The sequence below is a fragment of the Cricetulus griseus genome, chromosome 6 (assembly GCF_003668045.3).
Source record: "Cricetulus griseus strain 17A/GY chromosome 6, alternate assembly CriGri-PICRH-1.0, whole genome shotgun sequence".
NCBI lineage: Eukaryota > Metazoa > Chordata > Mammalia > Rodentia > Cricetidae > Cricetulus > Cricetulus griseus.
Window position 1 is genome coordinate 136,020,498 of NC_048599.1, and position 23,673 is coordinate 136,044,170.

General features: G+C 47.9%; 1 protein-coding gene across 1 annotated transcript in view; it reads right to left on the minus strand.

Moving 5' to 3' along the window:
- Cacna1b (calcium voltage-gated channel subunit alpha1 B) overlaps positions 1 to 23,673 on the minus strand; it is a 158,166-nt gene that overhangs the window by 77,968 nt on the left and 56,525 nt on the right. Inside the window, exons 11-17 of the mRNA XM_035447078.1 lie at positions 20,299 to 20,411; positions 17,428 to 17,540; positions 15,037 to 15,168; positions 14,746 to 14,818; positions 7,844 to 7,961; positions 4,464 to 4,531; positions 1,671 to 1,777 (exon numbers count right to left, since the gene is read on the minus strand). Coding sequence (XP_035302969.1) covers positions 1,671 to 1,777; positions 4,464 to 4,531; positions 7,844 to 7,961; positions 14,746 to 14,818; positions 15,037 to 15,168; positions 17,428 to 17,540; positions 20,299 to 20,411 — 724 coding nt within the window. The remainder of the gene's footprint in view (positions 1 to 1,670; positions 1,778 to 4,463; positions 4,532 to 7,843; positions 7,962 to 14,745; positions 14,819 to 15,036; positions 15,169 to 17,427; positions 17,541 to 20,298; positions 20,412 to 23,673) is intronic.

The following is a 23,673-nucleotide window of genomic DNA, read 5'->3' on the forward strand; positions in this document are numbered from 1 at the left end:
AGAAGGCCTCAATCCACATGCACACTGAAGCCGTTCAGCAGCCACACAACACCCCGAGAGAGACAACTGTGAGGAACACTGCAAGACAAGAAGTTCTTGACAGCTACATTCTCTCCAGTCTGGCAGGAACCCACAAGAGGGAACTCACATACAGCTCCTGTGCCCACTGAGGTCTTAGCATGGGTCATAAAAGTCAACAGCAGCAGCCTCACACTCAGTACCATGCACACGGGAAAGGCCTCACCCAGTGTGGGTGATTCCCCAGAATCTCTAGTCAAACCAGACTAACATATACTATTGTACATATGCCATTTTTGGGAATACACCACATCTGCAACAGTGTCTCCAAGTGGGGACAGGGTGGGAGGAGTGTCTGGGAAGTTTCTTCTGGGCCATGCCAAGGGCCCTAGACTCTTCCCTAGGCATTAGTCTAGAGAGGAACACCTCCAGGAATGGTGGACCTAGAGCAGCAAGAGCTGCTCATATCTAGGAACAACAGAAGGCACGTGCCAAAAGAACATCACTTCATGCCACAGGCCCATATCATGCCATCCTCCCTACAACAGATCACCACCAGCTCACAGGGCTCATAGGACACGAGGAGGGACACCTGCCAGGTCTCATCAACCTCAAGATCAAGTTACTGAATTAAACTGGCCAGCTAGTCAGTAATTGAACCAGCCAGACAGTGAAATAACATGATAGAACACTGAGCTCCGAAAGTCATCTAAGCAACAAAAGCTAGGCCCCAAGCCTCCTGGCTCCCAAGAGCTCTGTCCCTATGGGCTGCAGCCATTCTGGCCCATGATTCCCAAGCCAAATGCTTTCTTTACACTTAGAGACAAGTCCTATGAAATATTATCTGGTCACACACACACACACACACACACACACACACACACACACACACACACAAACACTACACCAACATCTACAACCAACCAATTCTAACACATAATTTAGCAGTGCAGGCATAAGTCACCACAAGGTACTGAGTCAAGGCCATGTATTCAGCCTATGAAAAGTATGTGGCAGGGTGAGTGTGCGGCTTCGATGCCAGCAGGGAATACTTCCTCCAAGATCCACCTATGGCCAGGCCCTGGGCCCAACTTCCCTGACTCCTAAACGCTACCTCCCCAAAGTCCCGAGCCCTCTCTGAAAGTCACTGTACCCAAGCCCCTGCTGGCTGGCAGGGAGACTGGGTCTTCCCAGAGTCCACCCGCCCTTTCCCATAACGGATGCCTCCATCCAAGCACTTGCAGACACTTTTGGAAGTGGCTGGGTTTCCAAGGTGTCACCAGAACCTTTTGTCTCACAAAGTGCATTTCTGGAAAATTATGTGTAAAATCTACACGTGGACTCCTTGTTCCCCTGATCCCAGCCAGGGCTTTTCCAAGAAAGGATCACTAGGGCTACCCAGACACCATCCAGTGAGTCAGAGACCAGCTATCCCTACCCAACAGGAAGGTCATAGCCTCACACTCTGCCCATGTTCAGGCTGGGGAAAGCCTAAAGAATGCTCAAGTGAGCCCTTTGCTCAGGCTCCTTTCAACACAGTTCAAGGGGGATGGCTGTGTCTTCACCAGCCCTGGCCAAGGCAGGGGTTCTGAGGAAGACATAGGCTCTGCAGCTCCCCAAAGCCACCCATATTCCATTCCCGGGAGCCTTACGCAGCGATGGAGATGTTGGCAGCAGACATAGGGCTGACTTCAGCTACTTCTTTGGCCTTCTGGAGAGCAAGCTTCTGATTGGCTGCTTCTTCCATCTCCTCTTCATCCTGTTTGAACAACAAAACTGACTGTCTTCTCAAGATGCTATGGCCACTCTGAGGCTCTGGCTCCTCTTCCTAAAGCCTCTTCTGCCCTCCAGACCCTGGAGCAGACATCCAGGTGGGTGGAGTCCCTTGTGATCCAGGATGAGTTCTCTCTAGTATTCTTCAAGGCGTCCCCTACTAAATCTCCCCTATGAGTGACAGTATCCAAGATTCCTGCAGCAGTGTTGGCTAGCTGTGCCATCCCCAGCTTGTTTCACATGTTGACGTCTCTATATTGTGCTTGTAGCCAGACCTTATTCCTGACCATCCCTACACCAGTACAAACCTACTACCAAAATATATATTATTTTTGCACCTCAGGCTTTTCACAGCAAATCTGCCCCTCTTTCCATCCCCCTGTCCTTCTAGGAGCTCCTGAACCACTTAAACAAAGTTGGCCTAACCCCCCCCACAAGGCCAGAAATAAGGGCAAGATGCCAAGTTCTTCCTGGTCCACCTTTGAGTTTCTCTACCTGAACCATTCAGAGTCCACAAAGTCCCACTTGGCCATTTGCCATTGGGATAGGACTTGTATTTGTGTAGGTACCTGTCTAGGAAGAGGAATCAACAGCTCACAGACCCTCTGACCTTGACCCCATGTCACTCAGCAAAACCAACAAGCTATGCTCCAGGACTCTGAATTAATACTGCTGCTGAGTCCATGACCCAAGAAGGAAGACCTCCATGCTCTCCATCTGAACTACTGGGCCTCCCATGGTTTCTTAAAACCCCTAAGTCTAGGCCTACCTAGCTCCCATGAAAGCTAGCATTCCTCAAAATGTGCCCAAATTTGCTTGAGGAACACGAAAATGACAAAAACTAAATACCCAGTTGCTACCCAGAAAATTCCTCTATAGAGAAGACCCTCAGGCTTCAGGCCCAGGAAGGAGATAACTAGTTTTCTCATACAGCACTCCCAGCCATGTGCTCGTCAAAGGTAGGAGACCAGACCTGATTTATAGCCCCCTGGGAAAGAGCCACCCTAATCACTCCAAGGTACATAGAAAATGCCCTAAATATCCTACAAATAATTCTGTAACCTCCGAAATGATGAGGCAAAATAAAGTTTTCTACCTATTTATTCTGCTTCTCTACTTTTTTTTGTCATAGCCATGAAAAGCTAATTAACACAGAATGGATTAAGTCCTCCCTTCTAGGGCTCCTGCCCAACTCAGGCAGTGTCATTTAGTCAGACAGACAGACCTTCATTGGTCCCAATTCCCAAGGTAGAAGGCATCCTGTATAGGCTCTACCATAGGATCTGTATACAGGCAGGTCCCTGAACACTGCCTCCTCAGCTTACCCTCACCCACAGGAGAACTTGAAGAGAGAGAGACATCAGGACTCAAGTGTTCTCCTGCACAGAAACTACTGTTGCTAGTATCCCAAATTCACATGATTCCAGAAACACTAAACCAAGGACAGCTCTGGAAATACATGAGTTCCCCCAGCCCGTGCATCCCAGCCAGGGATCTGACCACACCAGGATGGCAATTGTCAGCACTGGCCAGACTGATGACAACAACAAGCATAGAATTCCTAAGTCCTCCAAAGCTAGAAGTTAGCAAAGAATATCCCGGACCTCAGGCACAGCCTAGGGCTGCATGCAGGAAGAGGAAGGCTAAGTGAAAGCCAAAGGAGGCTCATGACCACTACACTGTACAAGCTATGCCTTCTTCAAAGCATCTAAACCTCCCTTCCTCAGACCCAGAGAGTGAGGGAAACGCGGAACTGAGAAGGTCAGACTTAGGAGATGTGCACAGGGGCCAACCTGTGCATCAGAGAACACACAGCACCCCTTACAGAGATATGGAACATGACCATACATAGGACAATGCACCTGGTAGCAGCCTCCCTACTGGAGCCAGAACTTGAATCAAAACACAAGCCTAAGGCTGACAGCAGGCAGCCTAGCTACCTAGCAGGTAGCAGGACAAGAGACCAAGGGCTACCAAATAGAGGGTTGTGTCTTCTGGAGGGAAACAGAGAGAGAGAGATGTGTAATCATGTCCCCCACTGGGCTTGTGCATAAGAAATGAATATTGAATGGTCCCGCTGGGTAATGCCTGGAGAAGGAGCTGTCCTGCTGTGACACAGATGTGCAGAGACAGAACCGCCACTGCTCCTCCAGATTCCAGCCACACTGAACATCTGAGGGCAGCACTACAGGTGTCCTCTCACTGCCCTTCAGATCTTCAGAGCTGAGTATTTCCTAGGGCCCACTCACACACCTTCTTGTCTGAGAACACTCTTCCCCCTCGTCATACACCTGCTCAGGTCAGCCTATCTCAGGACGCTGTACTTCTGTGACACGGGTAGTCCTGGCCAGTCTGTGCCTCCTGTGCTCCTACACCCTACCCTGCTGCTCACTCTCTCTTCCAAAACCATAGATTCTCTGGGAGCCTGTACACACATGCACCTACCTTCATGGCCATGTCCCTCCTTGCTTCTGTGGTAATCCTTTATATACCCACAGCCCACATTAATGTCTCTTTGTCCATGACTTTAAGGAAACACCCCTGAAGAGAAGTCACATGGACCCTGACACAGGAGCTGGCCTTCCTGATAACTCCATAACTTCATCCAGTAACGTGTAAAGAGGCCCATACCTTCTAGCACCTTCTAGGCTACAGGCAGTGTTTCTACATACCTTGGTCAATTCCTGGGCATTGGCAAGGTTGTCCACAGCAATGGCAAGGAAAACATTCAGCAGGGTGTCTGGTTGGTCCAGCTAAGGAAGAGAGCCCTCTGCCCCACACACTGTCTCATACCATCCCACCATGGTGGCCCATGAAAGACAAAACCACCCATCTACCAAGTCCCCAGTCTCTGTCCCCTGACACCATCAGCCCATCAGGCCCTGTTGTACAGATGCACAAGGCCCCTTCCCCCACGGCCTCTGGACTCACAAGCTGAATTGCACCTCTACAGTTTCACATAGCTCAACCTTCTCTAACACACACACACACACACTCACACACTCACAGAAATAGGAGGGGGTGAGAGTGAGCTCTTTACTCACCTACATCTTTGGGGATGATGGTGTAGAACCAAAGATTAAAGGTTCGTGCTTAATCGATTAATTTGCCTTTGGCTCCTTCAGAGGATACACAGCCTGCCTTCCACTAACCCCAGCTCTTCTCTTTTCTAGTCTGCATGAGAAGCCTTGAAACAAACACAACTGCTTTCACAAGCTCCAGAGATGGTTCCACCACCTTCTAGGGCTGTGGATATAACCTATCCAATCTAACACACAAATCCACTCATGACCAGCACCTTCCAGGCCCCAGATCCTAACCTAGGCTCAGGAAACCTCCCTATTTTGCAAGTCTCCCCCCCCTCTTTTATGCTTTCTGTTTCATTGTGAATTCCTGGGCTCCCCTGAGTAACACTGGAAACAGGAGGGTGATTACATACAGTAGTCTGTGCACCCAACACTGCACCCCACCCCGAAGCCCAATGGTGAATTGCTGCCACAACCCTTTGGCAACAAGGAAGCCACAGCTATACAGCCTGTGTGGTGGTTTGAATGAGAATGGTCCCCATAGGTTCATAGATTTGAATACTTGGTCACCAGACAGGGGCATTTTTGAAAGAACTAGGAGGCAAGGTCTTATTAGAGGAAATGTGTCCCTGGCAGTGGGCTCTGAGGTCTCAGAAGTAAGCCAGGCCCAGAGTCTCTCTCTTCCTACTGCATTCCGACTGTATGTAGCACTCTCAGCTACTTCGCCAGCACCCTGTCTGCCTTCATGCTGCCATGCTCCAGGCCATGATGACAATGGACTAAACCTCTGAAATTGTAGGAGTTGCTGTGGTCATGGTGTCTCTTCACAACAACAGAAGACTAAGACAGGGTGAGATACCCAAACCAGGTCCCAGAGTAACATAAGCATCTTCTCTGAATCTCACCAGGACCTGGTTATTCTGTCACTGCCATTCCCACAAGCCTCTTCTCACAAGGGAAGGTCCTAGTAATTACAGCATTGCTATTGTTGTCCTCCCATGTAGGTTTACCCTTCTGAGTTCTCAAAAGTTGGGGATGACCTTGGTACTGCTGACACACTGGGCAGTGTAATTCCTGGCACTAATCCTGACGTCCTTAATCCTGACATACCAAATGTTGCAGACCCTATTTAATGTTCCCTGGGGGAAGGCTGCCCACAGGGCCCAGTGCTCACTGGACTTAGGTCCCTTTCGCCCTATGTCTGGGGACTCACCCTTACCAGGCAGTGCCATTCTCCCTATTGCCCTGGCCTCTAGCCAGGCAAACGGGGTAGCCATAACCAACCCAAGTCAGGCCTTCTGACTAATGCCTATGGCCCACAGCATTGACACAGGCAAGTCTGCTCAGGGCTTCAGCAGTACCCAAGGGATGGGACAGCATGATCAGGCTGACACCATGCAGGACACCTCTAAGCACTACATACTCTATGGACTAACCCTACCACACACATCTAGAGGGTCTTCCATGCCCAAAGCAGAGCTAAGGCTCCATTCCTGTGCAAAGGGAAAGACAAGCGCATCAGAAACCGCCCTACTTCAACAGGAAGGGAAACACCTGATGGCTGATATGTCTAGTCTAAGTGTCAGTGTTTACCCACAGTGATGACTGTTCTTGGTCTCAACTTGACTACATCTGGAATTTACTAAAACCCAAATATAGGGCACACCTGTGAGGGATTTTTGCTTAATTTGAAGGAGGACGATCCACTTCTAATCCGGATCTTTGAGGAAAACACACCTTTAAGTCCAGGTCATTTGACCTGGGAAAACCCACCTCTAATCTGGGCCACACCTTCTTCTGGAAGCCTATATGAGGAGATGGAAGGAAGCTTTTGCTGCTTGCTCTCCCCTTGCTAGCACACCCATCCCTTCACTGGCGCTGGAACCTACTTCTTCGGGATTCTGGCATCTACTGAAGACCAGCTGGATTCTTGAACTTTCTGCTCATAGGCAGCCATTGTTGGATTAGCTAAACCACAGACTGTAAGTCATTCTAATAAATCCCCTTTCAATATATATAGGAAAAGATTCATTCTATAAATTCTGTTATCATAGAAAACCCTGACTAATACAACCGCTGTGGGAAGTCACAGCTTTGTCCCAGTATGAGGCTAACACTATGTCCCCCTTCCCTCTCTGAAACCAGGGCTACACTTAGCTTCCTTCCCACTGCACTTACTCAGCCTCATCAAAGAGGAGGGAACACCAATCCTGGGCTAGCTTCAACTTGTTTGTGGGCTCCACCACCGTCTACCACATTCTCTAAATGGGGCTCCTAGACCAACATATCAGGCCCTGCTTGTGAATCTGTTACAATACACATTCTTAGATCTCAAACCAGGCCTATTAGCAAAGGCTGGGATGCCAGCTTTACAATCTCAGAGGTCTGATACCCAGCTGCACTTCACAGAGAATACTAACGCTCCCTGCGGAGGCTCCATTTTCTGTCTCCAGTGCATTCAAACCACATCCACACTGATTTCTTCCAGCCCCACCCTGACAGGCATGATGAGCCATGAGGATTCTTCTGGGCCTCAATTCTTTCCCCATGGACACTGTCCCTGGGCTGCTGCTTCTGGGTCTGCCTTGATTCAAAGAGTAGATATCCCCACTCTCCCCTGCCTGGAAGGCCTATCTCTGGCCTGAAGCAAAGCAAAGGTGAGAGTCAAGCTCTGCAGCTGCCTATTTCTAGGAGGGGAGGTTTACTCAAAGTGCCAAAACTTACTCTGTTAAACTTAATGAGGAAGAAAAGTCTTCTTCCCTGCCCATTCCATATCCACACCTTTTTACAAGGACTCCAAGGTTATTCAGAGTGTTTCCTGAGCCCCTGGTAACTACACAGCCCACCTCAACCCCTTTCCCCACACAGTCCTCCATACTCAGTGCTCTGGCATCCCAGGGATATGCATCAGTCATATTCTGAAAAGGAACTGCTTAAATACCCCAGCCCTTCTGGAGGAGGCCACAAAGTGGCCACAGGAAGAGCGCTGAATACGAACCACTTGTACTTAGCCCCAAGGAGGATACAGTTTCCAAACAATGTCAAGACGATGAAGTAAAAGGAAGAAAACATGCCTTTGCTGACTCCACCTTGTGACTCAATCCCATGATACATTACTGCATTCCAGTCCTCCCCTGTCAGGATCTGTAGGAGGAAAAACAGAACACATTAGTATCATACCCACATGTACACAGTACACAGCACACATGTACACATGTATATGTATGCACACAAACACGGACTTGAATCAGGGCACACATACATCAAAGGACACTGTGCCCACACACACATCTTTGGATTACAGGAATTCCAAATGTCCAGGAAACAGAGGATGGTGGCACAGGACGGTGAAGCTATTTGGGGCCACACTGGCCACAATATCATTTCACTATAGACAACAAGGGCCAGGGAAGGTGCTCATTCTACACGAGAGAAGCTAGGCCTTTGACTCTCCTGCCACCTTCTTGGCCATGTAGGTCCACCCTCACAGACTGAATAAATGCAATTTTGTCCCATCAGCAAACTATTCTACTTTTATTTATTTATTTTTTTTTTTGAAAAGCAGAAGTAGCACAGACAGTTCCAGTCTGAGAGTCTGAGCCTAGACATGAGTTCTCTCACTGCCCTTCCCCGCTTCCCTTTGTTCTGGTCAGGTATTCATGTGATCATTATAAAGTCTGACTTTTCACATAACTTTCTAATCTTGAACCCTTTGTATTATGGGGATGATTATCCTGTTTTTCTTAATGGAGCCCATTTTTCTAGAAGCATGTTTTGAATATCCCAGCCTTCCCCAATGAGTTCACTGTTACATTTCTCATAGAACCGATTTTCTCTCCATGGAAAGCAAGTCCCAAAACACCATATTCTACTTTTAGCATTTTACGGTTACACATGCCATACCACCACTATAACTGGAGCCAACCACCCAAGAAGGCTTGAGGCTTGTTAGAACAGGTGACTTCCTCCTGAGTCTTGGTCACTCTTGGATGTCCTTGTCCACATCATGAGTGTCTGCTGCTAAAACCAAATTGGCAGCTGAGACAGGCAAGACCCCAGGAGTTTCACCTCCAGAGCTGACTTTCTGTCTGTGCTCTGCCTGACTTACATTGCTACCATGGCCATGGTGTCAAAATACACTGACATCATGGAAATGTCTTCCCCCTGCTGAAATGTCTTACTTCTGCTAACTATCAAGTGTTCCTTTAAGACTATATAAAATGAACTTATAGCTAACAGGCTCAGGACCAGAATCAGAAAAGCAATGTCCGGCTCTTTTCCTTTCTTCTTAAGCCAAGCTAAGTAATTTCTATTTTCTTGTAAAAATGGCTAAAAGCTGCCATTAAATATGAGGATTAAAAAAAAAACTTTTTCTTAATTATTAATCCCATTAAAGTATATAACTTGTTTACTTTTATATTTTGATTATTGCATTTGAGGTTGTAATTTCATACTGGAGAGATGGCTCAGCAGTTTAGAACACTTGTTGCTCTTGCAGAAGACCCAAGTTCAATTCACAACACCAACGTGGTGGTTCGCAACCATCCATCAGATTCCTTGGCACTCCCAACCCATCTTTCTAACCCCTAATTGTGTAACATTTTAAGCAAAAACAATTTCACAGTACTCATATATATACCAAGCAGAATAAGAAATTAAACACCAGTGGCTGGAGAGATGGCTTGGAGAGGGCTGGGTTCAGTTCCCACCGCCCACATCCGCAGCTCACAACTGCCTGCAACTCCAGCTCCCCTCGTCTGGCTTCTATGGGCATTCACACTCACACATATCCACACAGAGTTATACACATACACACAATTTAAAATACTTTTTAAGTTTTTAAAATAAAAGTAAACATCCAAATGAGGTTGAAGTCTCTTGATTGGGACTTGGCAATTTTGTTCCTCCCCACCAAGTTATACAATTTCCTGACTTTGGTGTTTTTTGTCTCATGAAAGCTTCTTCTACACAGCATACAATATTGTATGACAATATGAAATCACCCTGAAATTTGTTTGTTCTGCTTACAAGTACATGTGTGAGATGTGTCCATGCTGACACATCTAGTCCTAGGAGAATGGTTTTCCCTAGTTCCACACCACACACCTCTTATATAGTCCCTACAGGATGAGCACGCCACTGTTTGGGTCCTGTCATGACATCTGGTGCTGCTAAGCCACCTGAACACATCTGCACACTTGAGCAGGAGCACGGCTAGCACAGGAAGGGGTTCACAGGATTCTGGGAAATCACTGTCCACATGACTTTAACCACCCACCATCAGCACCACCCACCATCAGCTCACAGGGGCTCTAAAGGCCACATCTTCTCCAAACTCTGATGCAAGAGTTCTTAATTCTGACTACAATGAGAAGTGGGAAGGATGGTCACTGAGGGTTTAATTTGCATCTCCCTGGATGCAGTAAAACTGACTACAATTTTACTAGCTTATTTTCTAGCTTATTCACCAGGCCTTCCTTCCCTGTTACTGGTCTATACCTTAGTCCTCTCCTACTACCATGTCTTTTCTTTTGATTTATAAGTGTTTTCAATACACTCTAGAAACTAATTCTTTGCTATTTGCTAACACTAGGGAGATCACTTTGGCTTTGGACTTTTAAAAGTATTTTAATTCCATTGCACAGACACTTATTTTTATATAATTAGATTGGTTGATTGTTGCCTTTTTTGCTGTGTGTTTATATTTTCTTTAATGCCTTCCCTGTCTTCAGTTAATAATTATGACATTCATGTGTGCTCTAAAATTTTAGGTTTGCTTATTTTTCATACCAGGTACAATGCAGAGATCCTGCTTAAGCTTTTTCAATTTTCAAATTCATTATTAGAGTGTGTGAGAGAGTAGGAGAGGAAGCGGGCACTGCATGCTGCAGTGTACATGGAGAGGAGGAGGCACTGCATGCTGCAGTGTACATGGGGACGAAGGACACTGCATGCTACAGTGTACATGGGGGCGAGGGGGCACTGCATGCTGCAGTGTACATGGGGGCGAGGGGGCACTGCATGCTGCAGTGTACATGGAGAGGAGGAGGCACTGCATGCTGCAGTGTACATGGAGAGGAGGGGCACGGCATGCTGCAGTGTACATGGGGACGAAGGACACTGCATGCTGCAGTGTACATGGGGGCGAGGGGGCACTGCATGTTGCAGTGTACATGGGGATGAGGGGGCACTGCATGCTGCAGTGTACATGGAGAGGAGGGGCACGGCATGCTGCAGTGTACATGGGGACGAAGGACACTGCATGCTGCAGTGTACATGTGAAGGAGGGGACACTGCATGCTGCAGTGTACATGGAGAGGAGGGGCACAGCATGCTGCAGTGTACCTGGAGATGAGGGGACACTGCATGCTGCAGTGTACATGGAGAGGAGGGGCACGGCATGCTGCAGTGTACATGTGGAGGTCAGAGGGCAGATTTGGTCAGTTAATTCTTTCCTTCTAACTTTATGTGAGTCCTGGGAATTGAACTTACGTTGCCAGGCTTGCATGGCACGTGCCCTTACCAATAAGCCATCTCTCCAGCCCAGTTCCATGCTCTTCTGTATGACTAGCCAACTTATCCATGCCGCATGCAATGACAGCACACATGTTGTATTTTGAATGAGTATTTTCCTTAATTTCAATTCTAAACAAATCATAAATTTTGCTTTCTCTTATTCTACTGCACTAAGGCTGCTAATAGTAGTATAATCTGCTGGAATTTCACACGTCTGTCTCTTCACCCTGTCAGATGTGCTTTGTCTCGTGTCCCAATACCTTAGATAACATTGTGAGTCACATTCAAGGACTCCCTAACATTAAGCTGTCTCGTATTCTAAGAAAAAAAAAGTGAGTTATTTATTCAGATTTTTACTTTGCTCCTTATTATTTTATGATTTTGTTTCACCTTTTTTGGTGGGGGGGCTCTTTGCTATTCATCCCAGGCTAGCCCCAAACTCACAATCCTCGTGTCTCACCCTCCTGAATGCTAGAATTATACATATGAGCAACCACACCTAGTTGTGTAGACAATTAAAGTGTGCCTAGGCATGACTCCTCAGTTTTTTTCTTCTGGATATTTTAGCCTCTGTTAGTGTGTCATATCAATGAGAACTTAGCCTCATAAGACAAGTGAGGAACTTATATATTCTCTGTATTCCACACAGACTGGCAATAACCTCTAAGTATTTAGGAGAATTCCTGTATAAAGCTGTCTTAACTTGCTGGCTTTGGCCTGGAGTGGCCCAGGACTCCTATTTCTTCTCAAGTCAGCGTACTTTTTCTCCTTGATGGGCATCTGAAGACCTTTCAGCCACCACTGGCACAGCCCTAAAGGACATTCTGGTCCTCCCTCATGCTGAGTCACAGCTCTAAGATTCAGGATTCTAGGCTCTGAGAGAGACTGCACCCCAATATTCCAAGGTTATTTTCCATGGCCTTCTGGTGTCTGTCACTCATGAAACAGCCATCAGAAGAGTTGTCTTTTTATATGAAATGTTATTATTCTAGGGCAGCTCTTAGAATGAGGTCTTCTGCATTATAGTATGTCTCAATCTAGGCTTACTCTTCACTCCACTCAGTCTCTATGAACACATGTTCTCTGAGTCTGCCCAGAACTGGCCACTCCCCTCTCTTTTTATTCGTTTCCTTTTGTAGTTTCTGGAATTTAACTCAGGGTCGGTGCATGCTAGGCAAAATCTCAGTCACTAAGATGCACCCCCAGCCCCTCTGATCTCCAAGCCTAGCACATGCAATGCATGAATCCCCTCATGTCTGTGCTACAGTCATCTGGGCATCTCACTCTTTCTAACTCAACTGCCCACCTTCCCTTAGACGCTGTCCAGAGAGCAGTCTACCTACATTTTTTTACTTCAATTGCTACAGCTTTAATGCCTAGGATTCCTACTTAGTTCTTATTCTTTGACTTAGATGCTTTTCCTCAATTTGGAGATTTTTGAGAGTTCTTCCTTTGTCCTTAGACTCGGCCCAGAACCAGGTGCACTTGCTCTGTTATTCCCTTTTCTTTGAAAGTAGTCTCACCTCCAAACTGAGGGTGCTGTCCCTTTCTAGGGTATCAGTATTTCATTTGCAGGCTCCCATGGGCAAATTGGAAGGTTTTTTTCCTTCCGCCTTTCCACCCTCCCATCCACATTTTTATCCTAGTCCAGAGACAGGCTCTCCCTTCCTGTTAAGGACAGGCTGGCCTCCTCCAGTAATCAGTGCTTAGCCATGTGTGCACACCACCGATCAATGGCACCCGCCAAGTGTGCATACCTCCAGTCAATGGCACCCACATGTTCTGCTGCTGTGTTCAGAGCAGAAGGTATGTGAGGATGCACTAGTTAGTTTTTGTCAGCCTGAACCTCCATTAAGGAAATGCCTTCATCAGATTGGTCTGAGTGGCATTTTCTCTATTGCTGATTGGCGCGGGAGGTCCCATCCCACTATGGGTGGTGTCACCTCTGTGCAGGTAGTCCTGGGAGTTATAAGAAAGGTAGTTGACCATGAGACTGAAAGCAAACCAAGAGGCACTTTTCCTCCATAACTTCTATCTTTGCTCTTACCCTGACTTCCCTCAGTGACGGACTGTGACACGGAAGTGTAAACCAAATAAACCCTTTCCTCTCCAATTGTATTGTGATAGTATTTATCACAGCAACAGAAAGCAAACTAGAGTAGAGGTCCAGTCAGAACCCTTTGGACAAAAAGAACCAGTTCTCCTAGCTGTGCCTCTACTATGCTTAGTTCCTTGTTGGCAACAAACACAAAAAAGCAGAGTCACAATAAGCATGTCACCCACCATGGTCTGGAGCCACACCAGAGCTCCCACTGGGTAGAACCTGTCAAAACCTGGTTGCTTACAGGGCCCTCTAAACCCCTGGGCCTTGATCAAGGACTGCTCTCTTAACATGCTCACTGCAAGTCTTGAGATGTGGTTCTCTTAGCTTTCCTTCCTTGGTACCCAGGCACTCTAGACCCATGAACCATACAAAGAAGCTCTCCCTCCCATCATGAGCATATACTCCCCAAGTATACACAAGGAACTCTGCAAAGACCCAGGCTGGCAGGCCCTATCCCACACTAGAGGCTCAAATTCTAGAAGCCACTGACCTGCTAGCAAGCCAAAGTACCTTCCCGGGTACCTGTGAGAGAAAGGGAGTCCATGGAAAAAGGACAAGGGCACTTGGAATCCAAGAACAGGGCAGGGATATGATTCCCAGGATGAAACTACTCTCTTAGCCAGTCACTGATTGGTTTAGATAACTGCGGAAACATGTCCTCCCTCTGAGGGGGGAGCAAAGGCTCTTCCATACATGTGGCCTCAGCTCTGTGCTTAGCTCAGCCTCTTCAGAGGCCAAGATCTGAGCCAAGTCCCATCTAGCCTGTCAGTTTCCCTCCCAACAGTTCTCACAACAGGTTGGAAGCTCATTCTGTCCTGACCTAGCAGCATTAGAAGGCTAACTCTCAAAGGAAAAACGTATATAACCGAGAGTACCCGAAAATGAAACCGTCTAAGAGAGGAGGTGATCACTTGAGCCCCCAACAAACAATGGTCCCACAGCCATGGCTTTCCAGGGGTCATTGGTAGGCACATATCCCAGAATGAAAGAGAATAGAGGGCCATTGTACCTGAGACCCTACAGGAGAAGTTCAGGAAGAGCTTTGGTTTTGTTCTGAGGATCAAAAACAAGTGGTTTCAGGCCTTAGAGCTAATAAAGTGATGAAGTGGTAGCTCATGAACACACACCCAAGGGAGCTTCACTTGCCCCCCCCCCACCGCAGATGGGCCACCCACCTTCCCTTGACACCCAGACCCAGGACTTAGCTTTTGTTGTGAAGTTATGTTTAAACGTGGGAGCTCTAACTTCACTAACTCTTTCCTAGCTCCTGGGGGAGATGAGAACCACAGAGAGAGCAAGAAGCCTCACCTGAAAGACAGTGAGGATGGCAGCAGGGAAGGTATCAAAATTGGTGGTCGGGGTCTCATCTTGAAAGTTGAACCTGAGGAAAAAGAGAAGTCTTGAGAGAACAAGTCCCATCAGGAGCCAGGGGCCAGTCCCTGACATCAGCATGCTCCACTGCGGTGTTGTCGGTATTCTCAGCCCTACGGTAGGATCTTCGGGAAGGAGGCAGGTGGAAAAGGCCTGGGGCAGCGGTGTCTGTTCTGAGCTCTGCCTCCCCAGGGACCCTGGCCTGCCCTCCTACTCCTGGCTACTTACTGTCCCCCAAACAGCTGCATCCCCAACAGAGCGAAGACCACAATGAAGAGGAAAAGCAGGAAGAGGAGGCTGATGATGGACTTCATGGAATTGAGGAGGGACACCACCAGGTTCCTCAGGGAGTTCCAATACCTGTCAGGCAGGAAGGATGGCTGAAGCCTTGCTGGGCTACCACAGTGCTGCTTCACACTCATCCAGGCTCCCTGTATTCCAGCTGAGCCCCAGCCTACAACATGAAGCATGCATCTCTCCAGGAATCAAAGCCCACGGTCCTGGACCCTCGATCCAGCCGTGGAATAGCAAGAGCAGACATGTGACTGTCGTGCTGGATTCACCCGCTCTCCCAAACTGCACCATCCTCCTTAAACCACTGCCTGTCAGGTGGGCAGGTCCAAACCCAGACTTGACACTCCCCAACCTCTAGCTCAGTGGTTCTCAACCTTCTAATGCTGCAACCCTTTAACACAGTCCCTCATGCTATGGTGAGCCCCAACCAGACAATCATTTCCATTGCTACTTCATAACTGTAGCTTTGCTGCTGTTATGAATCGTAATGAAAATATCTATGTTTTCTGATGATCGTAGGTGACCCCTGTGAAAGAGTCACAGTTTGAGAACTGCTGCTCTAGCTCCTTCACCACCGGCCAGCCAAGGTATGGCTGACCTGGTGTTTCTTAAGGCCCCTTTCACCACACTCCCTGAAGAGAAAATGTGACTCCCTGATTATAGCCCATCTTCATGGCATTCAGGGCCCATCTATATCTGTAATGACATTGCTGCTCAGTGATAGCTCCACTTGCCATCCTAGCCTCTAGCATGTTTCTCCCGGGAGCCTTCAGCCTTCCCGCAGGGAGAGATGACACCAGCCCCTGCCCCTTTGCAATGCTAGTCTGTCACCCTGACACAGGGAATGAGGGACAGCAGAAAAGATGCCAGTCTCCCTATGCTCACCCTCTTAGGGGCTTCTGGGGGGCTCTGCTGCACTCTCCTTCCCCCTGCTCCCATATCAGGGGTCCAGGCACCCTCCACAGTCTCTCTTATAAGAAACACGAGTGATTCAGGAGTATTGGAAAACTCAACCTGCCTCAGGAGAAGGGTCACTGACCCCCTTCAGAGGACCTGAAGGCCCAAGACTTGGGTAAAGGGCATTTTTCTGGAGCCTCTCTTACCAGCACCCCACATGTTCTCCAGGAAGACAGAGGACAGGTCAGAGGACATGCTCAGCACATTTGTGAACCTAGCTGGACAGAATTCCTGTCTAAGCCTGTCCTGTTCATGCATCTCTGTCCTCGAACAGTTCTGTTCGAGTCAAAGGCCTAGCTTTGGAGTTAGGATTTAAAACAGAACAGGACTAGCAGAACATCAGTGTACCTGGGAAGGAACTATAGGCCCACAGGCTGCATGGGCTCAGTGCCAACAGTTTTGGTACCACAGCTACTGGGACAGCATAACACATGGACCTCTGAAACACAGAGCAAGCACAGTCCATGCCGGCCTCTGCTACTGACAAGAGCACTGTGGAGAGGGTCCTCCCCCTCTCACTCCTCCCACCTGCATCTCACATCACCTCCCTGAGCTCCAGTCTCCTCATGGACAAATGAAACAACTTTCTTCCAGAGTTAAGACTTATGTGGAATGGAACTAAAAACGTAGTCTTGTTACTATAATTACCAAAGCTGGAATCAGGAGGGTGGAGAAATCCAGCCCAAGAAAAGGGTGCCACACAGGCACTAGATTGGCTACCATGGTGTAAGGGCCAAGGCTACCCATCCTCTGCACAGTGGGTGATCAAACCTGGGACAGGACAGTGGGAAATTTTCTGAGAACTTCTGCTTTCTTTTACTTTTATTGGCATATATTGGTAAAGACATTTTCTTTCAAATGCATCATGTATTTTTTGCCACATTCACCCCTCACTCCCTCTAGCTACTTTCCTTCCTTCCTCCAGACAGTCCTGTCTCTATTTTGATGTTGTGTGTGTAGGACACATAAATGAGAAAAAGCATACGTGTCTTTCTGAATATGACTTATTCTGTATACTTAATATGATGACCTCTAGTTGTATCCTTTTTTAAAAAATCCTGGTTTCTCTATTCATCATAATGTCACCTTTGAAGGGAAAACAGAGCTGGTAGCTTCAAGAGGAGTTAGTATAAAATTGCAGGTGGGACAAATGATAAAGAGAACCAGGAAAATGACCATAGTACTGTCAGTAGTGGGGACAGCCCAATGACAACCTAAGGCCCAAAGGCTCCTGCACTGATAGTCCCCATATGTGTTAAGCCAGTAAAGCTACCACATAAGCTTCCAGATGCCATCCATCCCCATATAATCCAGCCTCACATGTGGCCTCCATCCATTTCCCCCGACCAGGAGCACAAGATGACATACTTTGTGACTTTGAAAATCCTCAGTAGTCGGAGAGCCCGCAGCACACTGATTCCAAAGGAGGTTCCTGGTTTGATGGCAGCCCAGACTACTTCAAAGATACTTCCCACAATCACCTGAAACAGACAGCATCAACACAGGGCACATCTGTACCTGGACACATGTGCACGTATGGACGAAACTGACAAATGCATGCACATGTCCTAGCATGTGCGCTGGTGTGGCTGCATCTCTCAGTAACACCTATCCTACCTCCTGTTCACCAGCATGTGTGTTACAGGGGCTTGGTAACTCAGAGGACATTGCACAAGCCACAGATACCATGGTTTCTATCTTGGTGTTCTGGGCTCTTCTTCCCAAATCACCTGATAACACAGGTATGATGACATTCTAGTGGTCTGTGGAAGTACTTGGGTGGGTGACCAGGAACAGAGCTTGTGGCAGGCTGGGCAGTGAGCCTGGTCAACAGCCTCAAGATGAGCCTGGAGTGAATTCTCTATACCCAGATGAACCTGGGATAAGGTAAGACCTCATTAGAGACTGCACCAGAGGCATTCAAGTGGGTCACACTAGACTTTGTCACTCACAGACACAGTGAGTTTATTGCTTTGAGCCACTCACCATTGAGATAATTTGTTTCCAAGCAGGAAAAATCAGCATGAATTTTAGAAACAGAGTAGTGCACTGTTGTGATAAAATAAAACAGTAGTAGTAGTTTTGGAGTCAGTGAAAATGTAAAGTGCTCTGGACACTAGGAACACTGCCCACCAGGATCTACAAGAATACAAGGAACATCTGTAGACAACCAGAGGTGGTGTGTGCTATGGTCCCCTGGTAAGACGTCTGGCCACACTGCTGCCTGCAGATGTGGGAAGAGTGGAAAATGAGCTTAATAACTGTTAGGTAAAATCTGCTCTGGAGATTTCCAAATCAAGCTCTACGGGACTGCCTGGACTGTTTCTGCTTAGGTCAAATGTAAAAGGCAAGATCAGTCAACAGAAGGGAGCCAGCACCTGCTGGTTCAGCAAACACCCAGTCTTTCCAGATACAAAATGGTGCCATCATTGAGAAAGTGCATGGTCAAAAGATGATTCCAAGAACAACACCATGACTTCCAACTGGATCTGAAAAGGCTAAAGGCAGTTCTGACAAGGAAATCAAAGCCTAACTCCCAACTTGGTCCTGGTTAATGTGTGCCTCCCAGGCTAGCTGGAAAGGAGTCAGAAGGGTAGAGTGTACTTTCCACCTAGTCCTGAGGTAATAAGACATCGGGGTGCACTACCAACTCTGTACTGAGAAGTTAAGACATTGGGGAGCATTACCAACTCTGTACTGGGGAGGTATGAGACTGGGGTATGATCCCTGCTCACTCCTGAGACAGTGAGTGCCCCAGGATACTAAAGGATGTTAATCTTAATGTACCTCAAGGAAACATGAGAAAAGGACCTGTTCTGTAGAATTGGTTTTTATCTAACGGGATAAACTCCAAGAAGGTCTATAATATAGCCATAAAAATAACCTCAAATGCCCAATATTCCCTTAAAAGAAGTGTATGTAGAGGCATACCAGGATGGCTGAGAAAGACCAAACAATACAGAACATGGTCTCTGGGGTGAGTGACAATTATCAGCTGTTAAGCGCATATACGGATCTTACAGAGGACCTGAGCTTGCTTCCCAGTAGCCACACTGGATGGCTCACAACCATTTGGAACTCCAGCTCTGGGGACATCTGATACCCCTAGCCTCCATAGGCACCTACACACACATAATTAAAAATAAAAATAAATCCTTTTTTAAAATAGGTCTCTTGATCCCCAAAACCCTACTGACAGGGACAGGTTGAGAAAACTGTCCAGCTACAAATATGTACTACTTTTCACAGAAAGAGAAAGAGCTCCAGGGGCAGAACCCAGAGCCCCGAGAACACCCAGGCTGTAAGCAGCTGAGATATCAGCACTCATTCCCTCTCCCTACTGTGGCTCCTCTGTGCTTCCTAGAGGCCCTTTTCCAACACCTATGACAGTTACCCTATCCTGCTGCTGCTGTGGGGTAGGATACTGGCTGTGAAGGAGGTCACTTGCCACAGTTTCACACACCAGCAGACTGAGGACTTCAAGAACTGCACACTTGAGCCAGAGAAGAGGAAACCTTCACTCTATGCTGAACTTTCCTTCCACCTGGCCAAGTCTCCCTCCCTGTCTGCTTCCAGCATTCCAAGTCATTCTACATGGCGTGGACCTCTCCACTCATCATCTCAGCAGGTGCCAACAGGACCAATCCTGGGGCTTCCTGCTAAGCACATCCTGCATGCTCTCTTGTGTGGCCCTGCCCACCCTGAGCCTGGTCTCTATTCTTGGGGTGAGCCACAGCAATGGCTCTCACTGAGGTCTTTCTGACCCATAGAGGTTAGGAGGAGACCAGGCCAGGCCTACTGCACTCTCTCCAAAAAGGCAAGTCCAGCACAGCATACTGCTCTTTCTCACAATCACAGGTACAGGTGCCCAGGCCAGACTACAGGATCGTGGGATGCTGGACCACAGTCCCCGGGCTTTACTGGAAAAACTGAGCCACTAAGCGACAAGGTCCCAGGTATAGAAAGAGCTATAGAACCTTGCGGTAACGTCAGTCTACACATAGGATCAGGGGGGAAAGTGCTGGCATATCCCTCAGGGAAGCAGCTGTGACATTCCAGCCACTAGGCAGAGCTAGGACAGGCCTCCCTCTACAACTCCCATTACCTTCTGGTCTCTACAGCCTTTCTGGCCCACACAGGATCACAGAGCTCAGCCCACTCTGTGTATACATAGGGGAGGGGGCTGTGCATAGCTCAGACTCACCCAACAGAAGGGACCTAGTGAGTCATCTTACTCACCCCAAAGTCAAAGCAGTTGAAGGAAGACCTAAAGTAGCTTCGAGGCCCTAGGCCATACATCTTCAGGGACATCTCCGTGAGGAAGAGACCCAGGAAAACAAACTCTGCAAAGTCTAGGAGAAGTCAGAGAAGAAAAGGTTTAGCTCAGGCTCCTCTCACCTGGCCTTGAGCCCAAGCCTGATAGCACCACACCTCTGAGCCTTCTGGGCTTGGTCTGCACTCCTCTGCTCTGGCCACAGCTCAGGAGAGGGTTAAAGGTGAAATGTGCCAGTTTCAGTCTTATGGTAACAAGTGCTCAGTGTCTGTAAGACACAACCACACGATCAACTCGGGAGTGAGCTGCATCAGGATACGTCAGAGGAGGCTGGGACCATAAGGCTAGGCACAGCCCAATGGCCCTCTAAATTGTCCCATGTTCCAGTTCCTTGTTCTACCTTCAACCATGTTCCAGTCTCCATTAGGAATCTCAGCCTCCTCCTAAGAGTCTCCCATAAAACTTCCTGACCCCAAAAGAACCAGGTTTGATTTTAATTTTATTTGTGTGTTCACCTCAACTACTAAATGGAAAACTCTCCACCACCCATCTAGTATGAGCTCCCAAAAGCAGTGACAGTTTTTGTGACTTCTGACCAGGGCAGTAACTCAGGACCCAGAAAAGAGACACACAGAGCACAAAGTCCCTAACAAAGAAGCAACGATGAGCTTCCAAGCACTCTGTCACCAGAAAGCCACCAGCCTAACCTATCCCAGGGCCTCTGTCAAGGACATGGGACCACAAGCAGACACAGCTCCTGATAAGACAGATAGTAGAAGAGTACTCATTCTCCATGCCAGTGTACCCTGAGATCTGCCTGCACCCACCACTCTGCAAAGGTTGTTCTGTGAAGATCCAAATGCTTCAGCTGCGGGTGAGTTTGAGCAGTTGTGATGCTAGCCATAGCATCATACAAACAGAGACAGGGGGTCCAATACCCATAGCATCATACAGAGATGGGGGGCCATTTTACACCCCCAAAGCAATTCAATCCAGTAAGCATGCCCTCAGAGCCACTGGGAAAACTGCCAGGTACCTGTTTCTAGCACAGGATGCTAAGAAGTAGGCCAAGGAGCCTGTCAGAGACAGGACCCTCCCCAGTCAGGCTTGTCACTGCCCAAGTGACCAACACCCAGCCTTAATGTCCTAGTTACCAAGTGTGAAGTATGGGGAAAAAGCTATAGCTATCCCTACTAGCCTAGAACAGCTCAGTGGACAAAGGACAAAGGATAACAGAATGGAGGGACCCAACTCTTCTATCCGAAGCCCAAAGTACCTCCATACCCCAAAGAGCGACTCCTGTGCCATTGAGTAACCATAGAAACTGGCATACCCACCACCTGTGCACCAAAGTGAGATTGTCCACACACAGAGCTTGCTCTTCCGAAAAATACAATAAGAATTGCCCAGGGCTAAACTTACAGAGAAAGGTCAAAAATGCCCTTATATCCTGTCAAAATGACCACAGCATTAGACACAACCTCCCTCTGAGGGAATAAAGAGGCTCTTTTGTTCATTCCTGCATTATTCATTCAACTGGCACCAGAGCTACTGAGAGCTGGCATGGGAGACAATACTCATAATTTTCTGTGGGGTTACACACTAAAGGGAAACACACTAAAGTCAGTAAATGGCTCAGTGGTAAAGGCACTTGTCATCAACTCTGACAGCCTGAGTCTGACCCTCCAGGACCCACATAGTGAAAGGAGTGAATTAACTCCCACAAACTGTCCTCTGATCTCTGCACACATAAATGTTTTTTTTTTCAAAAACTTGTTTTGTTTTGGGGTTTTGTTTGTTCTTTACAGTAAGAGGCCAGAATGCCATGGGAACAGAAGGGAATGGTGTCTATCTAATGGGTAAGACTTCATAGGGTTCATGGGCTGGCAAGACTCAACAGCTTCCCCTACATTATCCAAGCTTTGGTTTCAGAGGTCCTGGTAGTGCTTTGGGATCATTAGGGAATGTGCAGCCAGATAGACAGAGCCCATCTGTAGTGTGGCTGGTCTGTGTAAGGTACAATACTCCCTCAAGCCTCTGGCAAGCCTGCCCTACCTTACTGGGCCATTCTAGCTATCAAAGACAAAACCTCAGACACTAGGTAGAAATATTCAGATCCTGTAAAAGCCCAACGTCCTTCAGCAATTTTCCTTCAATGAAGCCAAGAGACCTAGGGATTACAGGAAACTGCTTGGAAGAGAAAGCACTGAAGCGCCAAGGGCCACAACCCCTGGCAGGCCTATCTGTGGGCAGTTCTTGCCTTGTGCCCTCATACTTCAGAGAGGCAAGCAGACAATGCCCCACAACATATACACATGACCTGCTCAGACAGAAAACACCCAGGAGCAACTCAAAGTCTGACAAGATACCACTGGCTTCCATGAGAGAAGTACAACTTGAACAACTGAGAGAGCAGGTATCAGATTCTTCGGTTCCCACCCAATCCCAGTGATGGCAAAAACATGAGCCTGGAGAACCAACAGAAACAATGAACTCGGTCTCAAGGAAAGTCCTGAGACATCAAACCACCAGCCCTAGGACCTGCTGCTGCATGACACACACTAACCCTGACCTTCACCCTACCCTGGAAGAGACAGCGGATGCCACCTCTATTCCTTTAGCCTCTGCTGCCTCCACACCTTTACCCTATGAGGCAAGTAATAGATTTCAGCACAGAAGTTTAGGAAGCTGTAGCCTAGAATCCTACTCCCAAAACAACATACACATGCATGCTTGTGACTGACTACTATGGGATTGTCAGTGCCTACACCAGATGGGAGCCCTTGGGGGATGAGCAGGCTTAGTGGTCCACAGAGTAGGAGTGTGGTAACAAAAGGGCCACCATCGGGGAAGAACACTCAGCCAGCAGAGGCCAGGATGGAGTCTCACTAGGTCAGAAAGGGCTCTCCTGAAGGACTCGGGCAACTTCTGGCACACAGAGCCAGAAGTTCTGGAGAGAGTGAACATAAATTAAGTCCTATTCCTCCATACTCACTGCAGACAACAAGGAGAGTGAGGGAACAGAAAGCAACACGCTGACTGCAGAAAGAATGCTAGTAGAGTCTTTACCACTTGAGTGAGGCTATTCCCCATGTCACATGAGGAGCATTCTCCGAGGATCAGATCTGATACCAGACAAGCATAGGAGTCTCAACCCTCCAGCATCCTCCTGTCCGCCTTCTCTGAACTGTAGCTGGGGCCAGCTGAACATGACTCAGATCTCAGTGACTAGTGAGGGGCTCATGACATGAGAGAACAAGCTGGCCCAGTGGGAAACATGGAAACTCCCCCAACTCAGCCCACAGTATATACAGAGTGATCAGAAGAGCCCTGGGAGAGTG